At 38.5% G+C, this 19,446-nt stretch overlaps 1 protein-coding gene across 1 annotated transcript in view; it reads left to right on the forward strand.

Moving 5' to 3' along the window:
- The window catches only part of LOC104613172 (branched-chain amino acid aminotransferase 2, chloroplastic-like), a 66,271-nt gene that overhangs the window by 17,179 nt on the left and 29,646 nt on the right, over positions 1–19,446 (forward strand). Inside the window, exons 4-7 of the mRNA XM_010280923.2 lie at positions 7,748–7,924; positions 8,014–8,145; positions 10,688–10,786; positions 11,145–11,261. Of these exons, the coding sequence (XP_010279225.1) occupies positions 7,748–7,924; positions 8,014–8,145; positions 10,688–10,786; positions 11,145–11,261 (525 nt within the window). The remainder of the gene's footprint in view (positions 1–7,747; positions 7,925–8,013; positions 8,146–10,687; positions 10,787–11,144; positions 11,262–19,446) is intronic.

Below are 19,446 nucleotides of genomic sequence, written 5' to 3' on the forward strand. Positions count from 1 at the left end.
ACCAACAAGATTGAACATTCCAACTTCCAAGTTCCAAGCCATCCTACAAAAGAAAATAAGAGATAAATTCAGTACCCATGTCACATATGTAATTTGTTATCATGTCAAATGACAAATAAATAATGGAAATATATGTTATTATAATACCTAAAACATATCATCAAGTTCAACATTTTCATCATCATCATCACTACTATTTGATTCTCCATCCTCTTCTAACAAGCTTGATCTTGAAGAAGCCCTTAACAAGCTTGATCCCCCTGCATACAATTGGAAAATCTATTAGAAAAAATTCAATGAATCATATATTTTAATAAACAATAAATAAAAAAAATTACCTAATACAAGGCCTTGTTTACGAAGCCAATCTTCAAGACAAACCAAAGCTTGAATTGTCTTGGACTTAAGTGAACTTCTCCAAGGATTGATCACCTTCTTTCCAATGCTAAATGCAGATTCGGATGCAACTGTGGAAATAGGAATAGCCAAAATATCTCGAGCCATTGATGCCAATTCAGGATACCTAAGTGAACTCTTATTCCAATACTCCAAAACATCAACATCTGCTTTGATATCAAGGTTTTGTTCCTCCAAGTAAAGGTCTAACTGAGTTTTTTCACTTTGAATCTTTCTTTTTGAATTCAAAAATTGTTCATAATCCTCAAACCCATCACCATCATCATTTCTCTCACTCATGTCAAATTGACTAGAAGATCCAACAAAGGAGGTGGAGGAAAAATTTTCTTTGTATTCATTAAACAAATCATGGAGAATTTTAATTATAGCATTAACATGCTCCTCAGCTTCATCCCCATAAAGTTTATCAAAACAATACTCCACTAACCTAATCTTGCAACGAGGATCCAACACAGCAGCACAAGACAAAATCATACTATATTCAGCCCAATATTTATCAAATTTCTCCTTCATTTTTCTAACCATGTCAGTCATAAAATTCTGAGGTTCCTTACTCACTAACATCAAATGTCTATGAATCATCCACACTCCCTTGAAGTAAATGTTTGAAGTAGGGTACTTAGTGGCAGAAAACATGCAAGTAACATCATAAAAAACCTTTAAGAACTTGTGAAGTTTATCCACTTTTCCCCATTCTTCTTCCGAAAGCATAAACATTTTAAAAATATTATCCCTTTGCCCCCAATGTTGTAAGACTTGCTTATAATAAATGGCATGTTCAAGCATCAAATAAGTTGAATTCCATCTCACACACATATCTAACCTCAATCTTCTAGTTGTGTTTAAGTGAAAACTTTTTTCAGCAAGTTCATAAAATCTATGCTTCCGGGCAGCTGATTTCTTTATATTTTTCACACCATCCCGAATCTTAGAAACAACATCATCAACAATATTCAAACCAGCTTGCACAATAAGATTCAAAATATGGCTACAACAACGAACTTTGAAAAAATCACCACCACACACCAAAGATTTATGTATTGAAGATCTCAATTTCAAAGAGTTAGCTATCACATCATTGTAACTGGCATTATCTAATGTGATGCTAAAAATTTTCTGATCGATATTCCATTCGCTTAAGCACATGGCCACCTCATCTACTAAAGATAGTCCATCAAAAGGAGGTGCCAAAGCTTTAAAGCGAATAATTCTTTTCTGTAACTTCCAATTGTTGTCAATCCAATGAGCAGTTATACACATGAATTCATCATCAGTGTGCTCAGATCTCCAATTATCAGAAGTTAAACAAATCCGACCAAGTATATTAGACAAATCACTTTTCACACCCTCTCTCTCTTTCACATAACTAGACATGATATCTCTTTTAGCAGTATGCCTACTCACATTTTTAAATTCAGGATTTATAGATTGAATAAAGAATCTAAATCCAGGTTCTTTAACAGTAGTAAAAGGGTGTTTTCCACATACAAGAAAAATTGATAATGCCCTACGAGATTCTTGTTGATCAAACTTGTAGTTTTTCAAAGAAGTACTCCCATCAGTGTTTGATTGAGTAATTACTTTGTACTATCTAATGTCCTGAATTCTACGTCTAGGGCAACGCTCTAAATGACGCTTCAAGTGAATAGTTCCCTTACTTGACTTACCTTGTAATATTTTCATGCAGTGCTTACATCGTGCCTTCTCCGATTAATCTTTTCCATTTCTTCCCACACCTTAGATGTCAATCTTTTCTTAGTGGAAGTCTGGTCAAACTCTTGATAGTCATCATCAACTATATCTACTCCAACAGCCGCATTTTCACTTGCCATTGACATGATAGTAATTATTAAATATGAAATAACCTGCATAATGAATTCTAATTTTATCAATAAGACAAGCATATATTAAATAAAAAACTAAAAGAAAAATAATCATTTGTTTACATTAAAAAAGAATATAATTTCTGAATCTGCAAAAAAAAAACAATTGCAGATTATCCAATATAAATTCTGAATTCAATAATCAATATAAATAAGAATTTATTTACATTAAAAATGAATATAAATTCAGTATAAATTCTAAATTCAATAATCAATAATAATTCAGAATTTATTTACATTAAAAAAGAATATAAATTCAGTATAAATTCTAAATTCAATAATCAATATAAATCAAAATTTATTTACATTAAAAAAGGAATATAAATTCTAAATTCAGTAATCAATATAAATCATAATTTATTTACATTAAAAAAGAATATAAATTCAATATAAAAGAGCTGAGTTCAACCTTAATGCTTGGGGGAAAAATGATCTCGGTTACAACATGTACCAAGGACCCAACCCCCAACAACCTTGAGTAGCCCCTCAACTTCATCAACATTTTCAGGTTCCAAAGCCTCTGTACTTGTCCTTTCCTTAGCTAAGCCAGCCTCCCTAGTTTCACTTATTCTATCTTCTTCATCTCCCAAGTCCCAACCTTCTGAACATAACTTTAGTAGTTCTTTGCCACCTAAAAAGAAAAAACCCAATGACTTTACAACATTCATTTATGTAATGATTCCCTTAATTGGTAATAGTTTTTCAACCTTGAATGCTTGATGTACTTGTGGTTCTTTCGCTTCCTCTAGCAACCCCAATTTCAGATTCATCAGTGACACCACCTCCAATAATCTAAGAATCTCCCCTCTTCTTCTAAAGAAGAAGCCTTGTATTGATGCTTAGATCGTTATCAGCATCAGAAAAGCACATCAACCAACAGAGGGCCTTCTTACCTAAACAACTCCCCTTCCTTTGCTACAACCATCTGCCCATCAAAACCTGAAACAAATCCACCTTCTGAGAATGTGACATTTCACAGCTGCATAAGCCACACTCTTCCATGGAGCCTCTAGGACTTGTAGCACCAAAAGTAAGTTAGCTCTCTGAAGTGATAACTCCCTGTGGCCCAGATTCAGGTTACAGTCAGATACAGCACACATGGACCCCAACCCCCAACAACCTCAATGCAACCTCCCTCAAAAAATAGCAAAAAAAAAAAAAAAATGAATGAATGAAAAGAAAAGAAAAGATGAACCCTCTGACTGCACCGCCAAAAGAGTCTCTATCAAGATTAGATTGATGCTAATACCCACCAATTCTTCAAGCAGCACCAACAGACCAACTTTAGCTACATGAAACACTAGACGCAATGATGTCTTCAGACACTTCCACCTCGTGCATGATCTCCAAGCGTATCTTGCCGCCATTGCCTTATTTTCAGCAGTAAGTAAATTTGGAAAACAGAACTGTAGGCTTACTTTCAAAACCCCACTGAAAATCTACAGAAAACTTTATCCACTGACAAGGAAAGAGGCACCCTTGGCAGAGTGAGAATGGGTTCCACATGCAAACCCTCTTTCCAATGTCCACTGAATTGTCCTGTCACCTGTGTATCCGGAAACCCTCCTATCATGATTTCCATCAGATTAATCGAGTAACTTTCCATGTTAGCAGCACCATACCATGAGTTGCTGTCTTCTCCTACCACTCAAGATCTGGACCCAAAAGATGATGGGAAAGATGAAATTATGAATGGATCCAAAACTGGAGAAACCCGAGTTCCCAACTCTCAGAGTTCTAATAGAAGTTGTGACAACATATAGCACAGTTGGATATTAATTGCATTGCTGAAGTTCTTCTCGTTCGTCCTAACTTCTAAATAAATAAAGTGAAGGTTTGCAAGAAAAGAAAGTTGGTGGGAGGAGGCGTTGATTCATCAAGACCGAATGGCTATTGATGATCTGCTGAAAGAACTGGAGTGGCAACCGGCAATTCAACATTGGAAGACCTTCTAATTCTAATATAAAGGATGGCTAGTTGTTTGCACAGTGAGAATGATATATGATGATCATGGGTGATGTTGCTTGACACTTTGACACTTGACAGTGAGTTTCTCTATCTTATATCAAGTTGTTTTGTCTACGTATTAGTGTTATAGTGTATTACTTATTGAAATGATCAACCTTCACCATTTATACTTGGACGGTTGGCAACAAGTTATTTAATCCGGTATATATTTATACACCACACGAGGAAGTGTCAAGTGTGGAAGGTGACAATTGGAATGGTCAGTGATGGTACTATGTGAAAATTGTTTGGAAGAAGCACCTGTTAATGCTTGTATCTTGAGCAAATAGTTAAGATTCTATTGTTGTCGCAAATTCTGTTGTAATTTGTAAACAGTAATAGAACAATAGCATTGTAAACAGTAAGACAAACAATAGCATAAAATGGTAAAGAGTAAACACTAAACATTGTAAACAGTAAACACTAAATATTGTAATAGAATAAAATGGTAAAGAGGACTCACCGCCGCCGCCGGTGATTGTATTCGTCGGAGAGTTCGCAGTGAATCGATGACTGTGGTCTGTGAGCTGCGAGCCTGACCTGTGATTTTGACAATGATTAGTTCGTGTCTGAGAAAGAGAGAGAGAGAGAGAGAGAGAGAGAGAAAGAGAGCTCACCGCCGCCGCCGGAGTTGTTGCGCCGGTGATCGTTCGCCGCCTCGCCGGTTGTGGCTGCCTGAGAACTGTGGAGTGTGGACTGTGGAGGATGTGGAGATTGGAGAAGAAGGGTTCGGCTGGAAAAGAGAAGAGAAAGAGGCAAAGAGGAGAAAAAAAGAGGGTACTCAACTAGGGACTAGGGTTTTTACTTAGGTTCAGTTATAAATCGGGCCGGGCCGGGCTCGGGCCGGGCTATTTTGGCAAATCCTGAGCCCGGCTCGAATTTATTGCGGGCCGGGCTTTTTGGCCCGAGGTCAAGCCCGCGGGCCCATATACCTGTTCAAGCCCGTCCGGGGGCCAGCCCGGCCCGGCCCGGCCCGTCGGGCCACCCGGCCCATGAACAGGTCTAATTGCAGCCAACCTACTACTAAATTTGAATCTCCCTCCACTTCTAACTGTTGAAAACCCAATTGCTTGGCCCATCTTAGCCCCTGGAGGGGATAAAATCTTCATTCTTCAAATTCATTCTTTCTTATCAGTTCAGGTTTTAAAGTCTTAAAGGGTTCAAGACTATATCATTGCTTGTGTATCAATTGAAGACAAATAAAGAATGAAATAATAAAAACAAACTATAAACCCACAAAATGAACAATTTAGTGTACTAATATCTACTATATCAAGTCTTTTCTTTCACTAACTAATCTCTTGTCCATTTGTCCTACACATTTAGGAAAGGTTCTCTCTCTCTCTCTCTGAGTGTAGGTGGAATTTTCTGTCATTCATGGGCAGGTCGTTTCATCCAACTACTTTTAGATGTTCTGAAAGAAGGGGGTGAATAATGTGGAAGTGTACATAGGCTGCCTTGATTTGGACTATTTGGGAGGGGAGGAATGCTAGAGTATTTGAAGAAAGGAGAGGAGTAAGAGAATATTATACAGAGCATTCTGTTCAAGGTGGTTAATTGGGTGAAGACTATGGAGTTGTTTTCACATTTCTCTTTTGCTGAAGTGATTAGGAAGTGGGATAAAGTGGGTGCTCTAGTATGAAGAAGGCAATGGTGATGAGAAATTGGGTTGTTTTTTTTTTTTTTTGATATATATGAGAAATTGGGTTGTTCCAGAAAGGGCATTTGTTAAACGTAATTTTGATGGCATCAGTTTTGGGAATATGGGGCCCTGGGCCTTCAGGTATTTATCAAAATAAGAAAGGGCCTTAAGGGATAGGAGGGACCTTTAGGGATTATGGAGTGCAAAAAGCTGTTGATACGAAAGGGGAGAAACTAATCATTGAATGGGACTCAAAGGTGGTGATAAGTTGGTTGTGAATAAGGAGAAAATTTTTGGATCTTTAAGAATGAGATTAAACAATTCAAATGGCTGTAAAGAAACATGCAATTGAAAATTAGATGAATATAGAGGTCTGCAAACTCCTTGGCTGATTTTGTTGCAAAGCAAGGAGTTAACAGGAATCATGTTTTTTTTTGGGTACGATGTGATGCAACAATTTTATAATGTAATTGGTGAGAGATAGCAGGGGCTATGCTCTCATGGGCTCTTTTGTACTTGTAAGTGTAAAGGGATTGTCACTCTTTGTATATTGCTATTTATATCATTTAATAAAATTCCTTGTTGCTTATCAACAAAAAAAAATTATTATAACACAAAATAAAAATATAAAAATATTATGTGGTGTCTTATATATAAATATGTAGATGTTTGGACAAGGTGATCCTCAGGGCGCCTTGACAACTATGGTTATGACATGAGACAAGTACATTAGAAGGCCTGAGTTGAACTAATTGATTGTAGATGGGGTTCTCATTGCTAATGAACTAATCGATTCAAGGAAAAGAAGTTGAAGGGCTGGTTTGCTGTGTAAAGTAGATATGGAGAAGGTCAGAATTCTCCATTGTTTCTTCTACTGTAGGTGATTTCAGACTGTCATGTATTTTTACTAACAATGGCTTCTGATTATTAGGATGTCAATTGCTATGTGCTTATGATAAAATATTGTTGGGATGCCATATCTTATAAGAATCCACTTTATAGGAAGGTAACTATAATATCTAATTAGTTGAAAAGAGAAAGTGTTCTGGAGGATTATACAAGATGTACTATGGCAGCTGCATCCTGAAATAAAAAGTTGGACAATAGAGCTGTCGCTGTACAGAAAGAACCTTTGTACCCTTGCCCAAGCTAGCCCATCAGCAACCAGATTCATCATCAATGTGTTCCTCTGGAGCTTAGTTGGGAACTTAGGATATTTCTTACCTCATTTAGGTGATATTTCAATCTCCATGAACCCACCCCAGCTCTTTTTGGACCACATGATGGCTTTTGTCAAATCTCCAAAAACTAACAAGGACTGCAGTCTTATTTGCATGGAAATTCTTGAAATTGTGAGGAAGGCTACCACTCCAACTTTAGAGGCATCAATGTCAGCAATTGGCCCCCTGAAATCCTGAGTTGGACCTTTATGGTCAGTAAAAACACCTCTGATGCCTGCTGGTCCTTGGTTTCCATGTGCACTTCCATCAAAATCTAGAAAAATCTGTTCAGCAACCCACACAATAGGGTCCCTTTGGCTGGGGGTTTAAGGGGGATGAATGTAACACCTCAAAAAGATTCCTCAGGGTGGTGTTTATGGATGTTCCTTTGAACTATGTCAAAGCCCACGTATTGACCAGGAACAACACCCTCTAGTGGCTTTTCCTGAGTAACTTTGGTATCCACACAATGTTTACTTTGTATCTATGTTAATACTACATATATTAGCTTCGTCAAGTAGCATTACTTCAGAGTTCAGTGAAATCTCTAAGAGTATTAGTTTTTTATTTGCCTTTAGGGATTATTTGAAGGTTTGAAAGCATACAGGAAACTAGATGGTTCTATTTTACTATTTCGTCCGGATGAAAATGCATTACGGATGAGGATGGGTGCAGAGCGAATGTGCATGCCTGCTCCAACCACTGAACAGTTTGTGGAGGCCACAAAGATGACTGTGTTGGCAAATAAACGTTGGGTAACTTGCCATTTCTTTTGGTAGTTCAAGATATTCGTCACAACTTGTATTGCATTGGTCATCTTACAAGCTTGAATACTTTGCTACAGGTTCCTCCTCCGGGTAAAGGCTCCTTGTATATCCGGCCACTGCTCATGGGAAGTGGAGCTGTTCTTGGTTTGGCGCCTGCTCCTGAATACACCTTTCTAATTTATGTTTCTCCTGTTGGGAACTATTTCAAGGTTTGCTGATTAACTTGCTTTCTTTTGCTTGCCTGTTATCAAAATGTAGATTAAGTTCAGGATGCCTTCATTTCCTTTCAGAAATAATGTGTGTATATACAATATACAATACATATATTTAAGTATATACTTATAGTGTTTATACATTTCAGGATACAATTTATGCCTTTCATAAACAAATTATTTTATATTTTATTTTACATTTATAACTACTGTGTAGAATATTGTATTTTGCTATTATGGTCTTATGTGGCTGGGTGCATTTACCATATTTTTCTATTATGGTCTTCTAAGGGGCATTTACCCCTGGTCAGGGGTGTGGGAGCTTTCGCTCCAGCAAGCCAGCAAATCTGTACAATGGAAGTTTGGTAATTAAAAAAATAGATATTATGAGATATTTAAGACATTGAATTATAATGGGTGTATATATAAATGAAGATGGTATTCTAACATATGGTACATTATAACATAGACTGTCACATTAGGATTATTATATTTGGTAAATGAAAAGCAAATTATAGATTGTTATGGGTTAAAAAAGATATTACGACTATGAGAGATTGTTTAATTTAAATTATAATTTTTTAATCGTAACCAACCAAAAACATTCTTTTTGAACAATAAGGAATATCACATACCAATATATATTTTTTATTTTTAATTTCTTTTTCAGAATTTTAGTGATGTCTAGATGAGGTATACACCTTACCAAATCTGAGGCAATGTTTTAAAACGTGGAGGCGTGACTGCGAGGCGTTCCACTACCTAGAGGCGTGAGGCGTAGTTCAGAACGCAAGAGGCGTAAGCCTCCCGAACACAAGGAGGCATAGCGTCCTTGAGAGGAGGGGGGGGGGGGGGGGGGGCGGTTAGGAGGAGGATGAAGAGGAAGGGGGGATCTCATTTTTTCTTTATTTTTAATAAAAGTCCTTTATATTAAGAAGAATAAAGATGCATAACATTAGTTCAAAGGGGGGGTCTTGTCAAAGTGGAGGCAAGCTCACTTCGATCACTCACCAAAGCGGAGCAAGACCCCCCTAACTCAAAAAAAAAAACAAATAGGGCTGCATTGAAAAGGGAGCGGGGGGTCTGGGGGGCGAAGCCCCCTAGTCGAAGGGGAAAGGGGCAAACCACTTTCTTTCCCCTTATCTTTTCTTCCCTTCCCTTTCCTTTACTTTTCTCTTTTTTTTTCTTCTCTTTCTTTTTCTTTCCCTTCCCTTTCTTTTCCTTTCCTTTCCTTTCCTTTTTTCTTTTTTTTTCTTTTTTTTTCTGTCTTTTTATATTAGATGTGCATGAGGTGCATGAGGCGCATGAGGCATACGCCTCTAGCATGCCTCATGAAAAAAGCGCAAGAGGCGTACGCCTCAGAGGTGTCAGCGCCTCTGGCATACGCCTCAGGGCATTTTGGGAGCGCCGCCTGGAGGCGCGCCTCCACGCGTACGCCTCCCATGCCTTTTAAAACACTGATCTGAGGTGTAAGCTTGTAGCTGCAACCAGCCAAAAGGCATCAGGGGAAGGCCTTTTCGCTCGCTTCGCTCGCTCACCATAGCTTCGAGACCCCCCTATTTTCTAATGTTGTTCATTCATTCATTCCAATAAAATATCTTCTTAAAAGGCAATTAAAGTTATAAAATCATTATTTTTATGTGAGAAATAAGAATTTAAGACCCTAACATGGACTTGTTCGGGCTTGCCTCGAGGGGTGTGGTACAAAGGTAACTCACAAAATCAAGAATGCAATATGTTTTACATCACATTAGCTACTTGAAGTAATGCAATTGAGGAAAAAAGAGATTGTGGGTTTCACATGATTGAAAATTCTTTATATGTTTGCTTTTATTTTTAAATTTTCATTTGATTACACTTTACATGTTATGTTTATATATTTTAATTTTAGATAATAGGTTTTTTAAAACATTTATTTTAAAATTTAAGTTTGTATTTTTTATTAACATTATGTTTAATATTTTCGATTTTTTGGCATCTTTTTTGAATTTTCTGACATTTTTTTAATTTTTAGCATTTTTTTGTAATTTTGCGCCTTGCTTCAAAAAGGCGCATGCCTCACCTTGTGCCTAGTGCCTCATGTGCAAATCGGTCCTTGCGCTTTTTTTGCGCCTTGTGCTTTTAAAACATTGGGCCATTCCCTCCCCCTCCCTTGGGAATGAAATCCCATTCCAGCTGATTTCAATTCCAATTCCAGATTCCTGTCTGAACCAAACAGACTATATTGGTATAGACCATTCCAGTTCCAATTACGAAGGATTTTGGTTCTGATTCCGATTCCAACTGCGAACCAAATGGACCCATAGTTCTGCAAATTTATTTTTTAGGACTATACAGTCTAACCCAAGTCTATAGGTATTATCACTCTTATGTTTTTAGCATTTTTCTTGGAATGCTTTTCCTTCCTTGACATTTGACACTTGTTTTCTTTTATTTCTTTTTCATTTTGTTTTCATTTTCATAGTTTCATCATATAATTTTGCCTGACATATACTCATTTCTTGGTCATTATGAACAATGTGTATGTAATTGCTGACAGGAAGGTTTGGCACCAATAAATTTGGTGGTTGAGAATGAATTTCATCGTGCAACTCCTGGTGGAACTGGAGGTGTAAAGACTATAGGAAACTATGCTTCGGTAAGCTCTTACTTACAGGTTGTCTTCCCAACCAAGTAAACAACTATTTTAGGATCTTACCCAGCCTATCCCTCCCAAGACCCCAGATAGCTGGGACCAACTTTGGGTAATGGCCTTTTCAATCTTGCCTTTTTCACTTGACTAAGAAGGCACCAAACATGTATATACAACAAAAGGTATGACAATAAGGTGCATCCAGAAAGCCCCTTAATGCATAGGTGTCTCCTTTAGAACCATGAAAAGTCCTTGACTCAAAAGCAAATACTGCTTGCAGACATTCAGTTCTTTTCATGTCCATGTTTGCATCTGTTTCTAGTATATTCATGTTTTTTGATACTTTAGTTTTTGTTGTATATAGGTTTTGAAGGCACAAAGTTTGGCCAAGGCCAAAGGCTTTTCTGATGTTTTGTACCTTGATTCCGTCCACAAAAAATATTTGGAGGAGGTTTCCTCCTGTAACGTTTTTGTTGTGAAGGTATACTAGATTATGGGTCAGCTGTTCATTTTCTCTGTTTATTATTGAGATGCATGCAAGTTTGTGATATTGATGATTCACTTGAATTCATATCTGAGAACCCTTTCAAATTAGGGGAATTGAAAGTGTTATAAACTGTTGGAATTTGGGAAAGAAATTGAAGTACTACTTACTTCATTTGTTTTTATTTCTAATGTAGAAGATTACGTAAATACCCCTGATTAGTATAAAGCATAAAATAGACAAAAATGCCCATAGCCAAGCGCTTCTTAACACTATCCTTCAAGCTAGGTGAAATTGTTCGACACTGTAAAGAGACTGGGCCGAATGGGCCCTAACAGCCTCTCTTGTAATATCTTTTATTTTATGTTGATGGGCCACACTTAATGGGCCTGTTATTTATTCTTGTTTATTTCCTTTATGTAACTGCCAAGCTGGCCGCCCACTTAAGGGCATACTTGTCATCATTAATTTTTTAGATCTTAATAAAATAGGGTTTGAGGAGAATGGAGAATTAATTCGACTCCTTCTTCTCTTACCTCTTCTCTTCGCCATCTTCTTCTCTTATACAGTTATTCAAATCTGTTTTATTTTGCTAATCACTGAATTTAAACTTGATATTAGAGGACTGATTTACATCTTTGTATCAGAGCAGGTTTAGTACCTCTTCCTTCTTTCTCTTCGTTCCTGTACACTCTAAAATCAAGAGAGTGTATGGAGAGATAGGTTCTCTATAGTATAGAGAATCACTTGCCTAGTTGGTAGAAGGGTTTGGAGAGTTTAGTTCTGGCTAGATTTTGCCAATAAGTGTTGTTCTGTTGTTGCCCGAAACCCTAGCCGACTAGAGATTTTCGAGGTTACCAGGAAAGGTGAAGCTCGGGTGTGGCGCTCTATGCTTGGAAGGTGTCTTGTGACTGCTAAAGGAGGGCGGTTCAGGTTTGGAAGAGTTTGGTAGGTGCGGCAGCCTCTTCTCTCTTCCTCCCATCTGCTGGACGGAGCAAAACCCTAGTTTTTCAAGCACCCAAGTTCTGGTTTGGCTTCAAGTAAGTTTACATAGTCAAAATTTTTTGTTCTTTGATTTCCGTTTGATTAATGGAGACATACGGAAGTGAGTTCAAGCAGGTGCCGGTTTCTGGACCTGCCTCAGTAGATTCCGTTTTGACTGGTATGACCACAATTAAGCTAGATGGGACGAACTATCTTGCTTGGGCACAGTCTATAAAAATCTATGTTAACTCGGGTATCTCACAGGCAGTAAGGTGAAACTCGAAGAGATAGACCCTGAATTTGAAAAATGGATGCAAGAGAACTACACTGTTATAGGATGGTTGGTTAACTCTATGCAACCCCATATAAGCCAGCACTATCTCTGGATGTCTTCGGCCAAGGAGATATGGGACAATGTAACTGAGACCTACTCACAGAAATTGAATGTAGCCAGAGCGTACAAATTGAAAAGTGATGTGAAAAACCTGAGATAGGGGGAGAAGAGTGTGGCAATCTACTACTCTATACTAAAATCCCTATGGCAGGAAATTGATGTTATGGAGACAGTGGTATGGGAGAGTAAAAAGGATGCTGAAATGTATAGAAAGCTGGTGGAGAGAAATAGGGTGTTTGAGTATCTCACTAGACTCAACCCTGAGTTTGATATTATCAGACAGAATATTTTGACCAGGGATGAGGTTACTCTTTCACAGGCATATGCTATGATAAGTAGTGAGGAGAGTAGGCGGCAGGTTCAGTTGCAGAGTCCACCTACAGAACATTTTGCACATGCGGGAATGAAACCAAAGGGCCCTACTGAGAAGAGAGAACAGGTGTGTGAATATTGCAAGAAACCACGACATACAAAGGACACCTGCTGGAAGCTTCATCCTGGACTTCTCCCTGATAGGTTTAAGAACAATAATAACCCTAAGAAGGGCAGTCAGGTGGGAAAACCCAAGACTGCTAATGCTGCTATAGTACCTGAAGAGGGAAGCAAGGAGAGTGAAGAGAAATCAACCATTGAACAGTTGGTTGCAATGAAGCTGGATTTTGAGAAGTATGGAAGACTCCTAAATCACCTGGAAGCTACAGTTTCTTCAACTCACCCTTCCAACAATATATCATCCTCATCGGCTTTTGCTCACTCAGGTACTCGTGCTTCTGCAAATCATGCTTCAGCTTAAGGTAATCATAAAATCCCTTGGATTATCGATTTCGGTGCATCAGACCATATGACCAGTCTATCTAACCTATTTTGCTCATATTACCTTCTCTCTGGGAAAGAGAAAATATCCCTTGCCGATGGGTCCCTTGCCCCCATCTCTGGTAAAGGTGATATAAAGACCTCTGACACCCTGTTCTTATCTTTTGTTTTTCATGTCCCTAAGCTTAACACAAACCTCTTATCTGTTAGTAGCTTAACAAAGTCAATGAATTGCAGCATAACTTTCTTTCCCACTCATTGTGTTTTTCAGGACCTGCAGTCTCAAAGGATGATTGGGAGTGGCCATGAGGCGAACGGAATATACTTGTTGGACACACCAGATCAAGCTTTGGGACCACCTCATGAAGTTGCCTTAGAATCAGTCGTGTCAGAGTCTGTTAACAAAATTTTATTATGTCATTTTCGGTTTGGTCACTTGTCTTTTTCTGCTTTGAGTCATCTGTTCCCAGATATGTTTAAAGGAGTGTCTTTATTGAGTCTTCATTGTGAATCATGTGAGCTGGCAAAGCATTGTAGACATTCCTATTCAATTAGCAATAAAAGATCACTTTTTCCTTTCCATATTGTTCACTCTGATGTGTGGGGGCCATATCACATGCCAACCATGGGGGGTTACAGGTACTTTATCCTTTTTATTGATGATTATTCACGTTACACTTGGATTTATCTCATGAAATCCAGGGATGAAGTACCAGCTATTGTGAAAAATTTTCATGAACTCATCCTCACCCAGTTTAATACTCGTATCAAAATATTCCGCTCTGACAATGCTAAGGAGTATTTTGAGAGAACCCTCTCCACCTATCTTGAAACTTTTGGGGTTATTCATCAAAGTTCTTGTTCCTACACTACACAACAAAACGGGGTGGTAGAAAGAAAGAACAGGCATGTGGTTGAGGTTGCCAGATCCCTCTTGTTTGCATCCCATGTTCTTGTAAAGTTTTGGGGAGATATTGTTCTTACTGCTACCTTTCTGATCAACCGTATGCCTTCCCGGGTCCTTGGCTTTAAAACTCCTTTTAGTCTTCTCTTCCCGGATGATGATCTCTTTTCTCTTCATCTCCGTGTGTTTGGGTGTACTTGCTATGTGCATATTCATAGTCACCAAAGGCACAAGTTTGAACCTAAGGCTCATAAGTGTGTGTTTCTGGGATATGCCTCCACACAGAAGGGTTATTGTTGTTTTGATCCAGTTCGTGGCACCCGCTTTGTATCTCGGATGTCACCTTTGCCAAGTTGACTCCCTTCTTTAGTATTCCTCCTAAGGGGGAGAAATCTGATGAGCCCTTTGCTGTGTCTCCAACCGTTCATTTTCCCATCCCTTGTGAGTCCGATCATGGGGTGTCCACCTCTTCCACTGGACCTACCTCTGATATCCCATCTCCTCCTTTTGCTCCTGCTCTCCAAAGGTGGTACCAAAGGCAGAGATTCAGACATGTACAGGTTGTTTCCACTCCTTCAGAAGAGCGTCTTGCCACTCCCATCATTCCTGAGGAAACAGGTCAGCCCTCTACTGACCCATCTGTGACTGTCCCAGACCTTGACCTTCCTATTGCTCTTCGCAAGGGCAAGAGGAAGTGTACAGCCCATTGTATCTCCAAACACTTATCTTACAGTCTTCTCTCCCCTTCCTACTACTCCTTTCTTGCCTCTGTGTCTTCCCATGTGATACCCAGGTCTGTACCGAAAGCATTATCTCAAGCTGAATGGAGGGATGCTATGATAACTGAACTTGATGCATTGCATAAGAACCATACCTGGGATATTGTGGACTTGCCAGAAGAGAAGGAACCAGTGGGTTGTAAATGGGTGTTTACCATTAAGTATCACTCTGATGGCTCTGTTGAGAGATTTACGGCTCGGTTGGTTGCTAAGGGTTACACCCAAATGTATGGCATTGACTATCTTGAGACATTTGCTCCTATTGCTAAGATGACTTCAGTCAGGGTTTTACTTTCTCTAGCAGCTACTTTTGACTGGCCCCTACACCAGTTTGATGTTAAAAATGCCTTCCTGAATGGAGACCTACATGAAGAGGTCTATATGTCTCTACCTTCAGGAGTGTACGGGAAAGAAATGAAAGGCAAAGTGTGTAAACTACACAGATCTATTTATGGTCTCAAACAATCTCCTCGGGCTTGGTTTGAGAGATTTCGGGCTGCTCTTGTCTCATTTGGCTACATTCAAACACAATCTGATCATACACTATTCTTGAAGAAAAATGACTCTCTGGTGACCTTCTTGATTGTTTATGTTGATGGCATTGTGGTCACGGGTAATGACATTGAAGAGGCCAGCAAACTAAAAGGATTTCTCAACTCTGAATTTGAAATCAAAGACTTGGGAGATCTTCGGTATTTCTTGGGCATTGAAGTTGCTCGATCTAAGGATGGTATCTTCATATCTCAGCGCAAATATGTCCTTGATCTTCTCGCTAAAACTGGTAAACTTGGCGCTAAACCCATCTCCACTCCCATTGATCCTAATCATAAGCTTTCTGCCACAGATGGTGAACCTTTGCCTGATAAGGGAGTGTTTCAGAGACTGCTTGGGAAGTTGTTATACCTTTGCATGACTCGGCCAGATATTTCCTATGCAGTAAGTGTTATTAGTCAGTTTATGCATTCTCCTAGAGATACTCATCTAGCTGCTGTAGAAAGGGTTTTGTGCTACTTGAAAGGTACTCCAGGGAAAGGTATTTTGTTTGCTAAGCATGGTCACATGAAGCTGGAAGCCTTTACTGATGTAGATTGGGCAGGATGTATTGATGACAGAAGATCCACCTCTGGTTATTGTGCTCTGGTTGCTGGGAATATTGTGTTTTGGAGGAGTAAGAAACAATCAGTAGTTGCTAGATCCTCAGCTGAAGAAGAATACAGGGCAATGGCTCATGGTGTGTCAGAATTACTATGGCTACGATCCCTTCTAGAGGAATTGGGGATGGACTATGAGAAACCAATGATGCTCTATTGTGACAACCAAGCTGCTATCAACATTGCACATAATCCTGTTCAACATGATAGAACTAAGCACATTGAGGTTGATAGGCATTTCATAAGAGAAAGAGTCTTTTCAGGAGAAGTTTGTTTACCATTCATCACATCAGAAGAGCAACTGGCTGATATCTTGACCAAGGGAGTTTCAAGGGGGAAATTGACACACTATATAAGCAAGCTGGGCATGATTGACATCTATGCTTTAGCTTGAGGGGGAGTGTAAAGAGACTGGGCCGAATGGGCCCTAACAGCCTCTCTTGTAATATCTTTTATTTTATGTTGATGGGCCACACTTAATGGGCCTATTATTTATTCTTGTTTATTTCCTTTATGTAACTACCAAGCTGGCCGCCCACTTAAGGGCATACTTATCATTAATTTTTTAGATCTTAATAAAATAGGGTTAGAGGAGAATGGAGAATTAATTCGACTCCTTCTCTTACCTCTTCTCTTCGCCATCTTCTTCTCTTATATAGTTATTCAGATCTGTTTTATTCTGCTAATCACTGAATTTAAACTTTGATATTAGAGGACTGATTTACATCTGACACCCCTAGCTTGCATAAGTCGCCTTCTAATTTCAAACCGAGAGACTCCTTTGGTTATTAAGTAATCAGTCAGTTGATCACCCAACTTGAGAAAAGGTAGACAAACCTCTCTACTAGCAAACTTTTCATGTATAAAGTGTCGATTGACTTCTATATGCTTTACAATCATACTAAATAGGATTATTTGTTATGCTTATTATGACTTGCTTGTCACAAAAGAGCTTAATAGGGCCTTCAAAGTCCACCCAAACCTCTGTAAGAATTGTTCTCTTTTTTTTGAAGATAAATAAGGGAGGAATTTTATTGATAAAAAAGCACAATAATCTTCTCAAAGAAAAGTTTAAAATGTTGGTGTTGGTGGAAATGTTGGTCATCCAAATATAGGAAACATGTCAGAAATGTCAGAAATATTGTGAAAATTATAGAATGGTGGAAACATTGTAAAAGATGCAAAAAATAGAATGATGTTTTATGAAATGATAAAAGAAGCATAGAAACATCTTTTTAAATTGTTATCTTGTTTCAAATCAGTAAACAAAGCTAAGAAACTAAGGTTGTAACAAAAGAATACACTTTGAAGTTGTCCTCTAAACCTTAAGATCCAAAACTTCATGATAGAATGAGTTAAAGCAAACCGTGGACTCATAAAAAATGTAAATGGTTGTAATAGAATCAAATAATCTATTACACAAAAAACTAATATTTAACTTCATGTTTGAAATGAATATTGAGATAGCTCAAAGTGGTAATCATGTAAATTAGGCAGGCAATAACACTATAACTCAACGCATCTACAATATTGTCATCAACTTATCTTATAATACTATATCTTGTACTCTGTATATTACTAATAGTGCTCACTAGGGAATATGTTGGCTCCAATAAAATTTCATGTCACTACCCATGGAACTGGAAATGGAAATATGTTGTGGAAACTATCTTGTACTCCACATAGTGCTGGTAGTCTTCATTGTGGGAACTATCTAATTTTCTTCTACATTCTTCACCCTTTGGGTGTTAGACAATTATGCCCTTAGCTCCAATCAGATTGATGTATCTTTTGACATTTATTGTAAATGAATAAAGTACATAATTGATTCATGTCATTGTGGTGTGTTTCTATGTAATACCCTTAAACTGAACACTTATGAGACTCGTATTAGTTTAGAATCTTCACAGCCGTTGGATAGATTTGCGGAGATTTATCCTACCAAGGCTGACACTGATGCGTCACCAAGTTGGTTGGGGTGGCTTGTCTTAGCTGCTAGGGTGAGACCTGAGGTACATGTAGTGTGGGTTTTCTTGAAACCCTGAACCGGACCAAATTCTAGTATTGCCTTGGACCTTGGAGATAGATGGGCAAAACTGGAATGTTACACCTGACCCCTAGACTCGATTATGGTACTGCACTAGGTGTCGGATTGGGCTGTCTTTGATATGCCAATCAGTGAGATCCTTAGAGGGGGTCTAAACCTAGGTGTGTTGGGACAGTCCGAGAGTTCACCTAAGTGGGTGATCATAGTGACAGGATCAGCCCCTTTGTCGAACAAAGTGAATGATCGGGGAATGCACTCTCTAATGGAAACTCAAACTGTCGGCAGTTGATTTCAAACGTTGAAATTTGTTTTTTGCAAAATATATATATATATATATTATGGTTTCAAAAATGTTTGCAAAAGGTTTTAATTCTCGGGATCCATGTGAGTAGAGAGTGCAGAATTGTACCTTGTAGCCGAGGGAGAGGTCCTCTCTTGTCGGGCGGTGTTTGATCATTATGGGCTAAGGGGTTAAGTGTAAGAACATTGAGGGTAATAAATGATGGGCTAATCTTGCATCTGCCCACAGTTCTTGGGTTTTTATAAGGTGGCTGGATCCAAGAACCATTTAGTGTAAAATGTTGGGCCCATTAAGAGCCCATGGTGATGGACTCAGGGGTTCACTGTCTCCTAGAGTGAATTCGGCCAAGCCTTGTAACAAAGGCTGGGTTGAACCCATGTGGCTGATGTGTAGATCGATGTAAGGGTCCCACGCCATACAAAGAGAACCAACTGGGCAACAGGTTAAGGAGTAAGTGAGCACATAAGCTTAATGGGCCTAAAGCCCAATTCGAACTGGGCTTAAGTTAGTTAATTAAAAAGGGCAAGATCTGATTTATAATCTGATTAGGATTAGCTGAAGGATAAGATAAGTCTTATCCATTTAAGAGTCCAGATCCAAATATCAGATTTGGATCAAGAAACGCTCTCCTAATTAGATTAGGAGGCGGCTAATCCAAAGAAGACTATAAATAGGGGCGAATTCCTCAGTTTTACACACAGCAATCTGTAGAATTCTCCTATATTCTTGCCATCCCTACCTAGTTCGATTTCCACTTGTGGAATTGATAAAAAAAGGTTCTTGATATTGTTTCTTGGTTGAAGAAACAA

The sequence above is a fragment of the Nelumbo nucifera genome, chromosome 3 (genome assembly GCF_055504915.1).
Source record: "Nelumbo nucifera cultivar China Antique chromosome 3, China Antique-T2T, whole genome shotgun sequence".
Classification (NCBI taxonomy): Eukaryota; Viridiplantae; Streptophyta; class Magnoliopsida; order Proteales; family Nelumbonaceae; genus Nelumbo; species Nelumbo nucifera.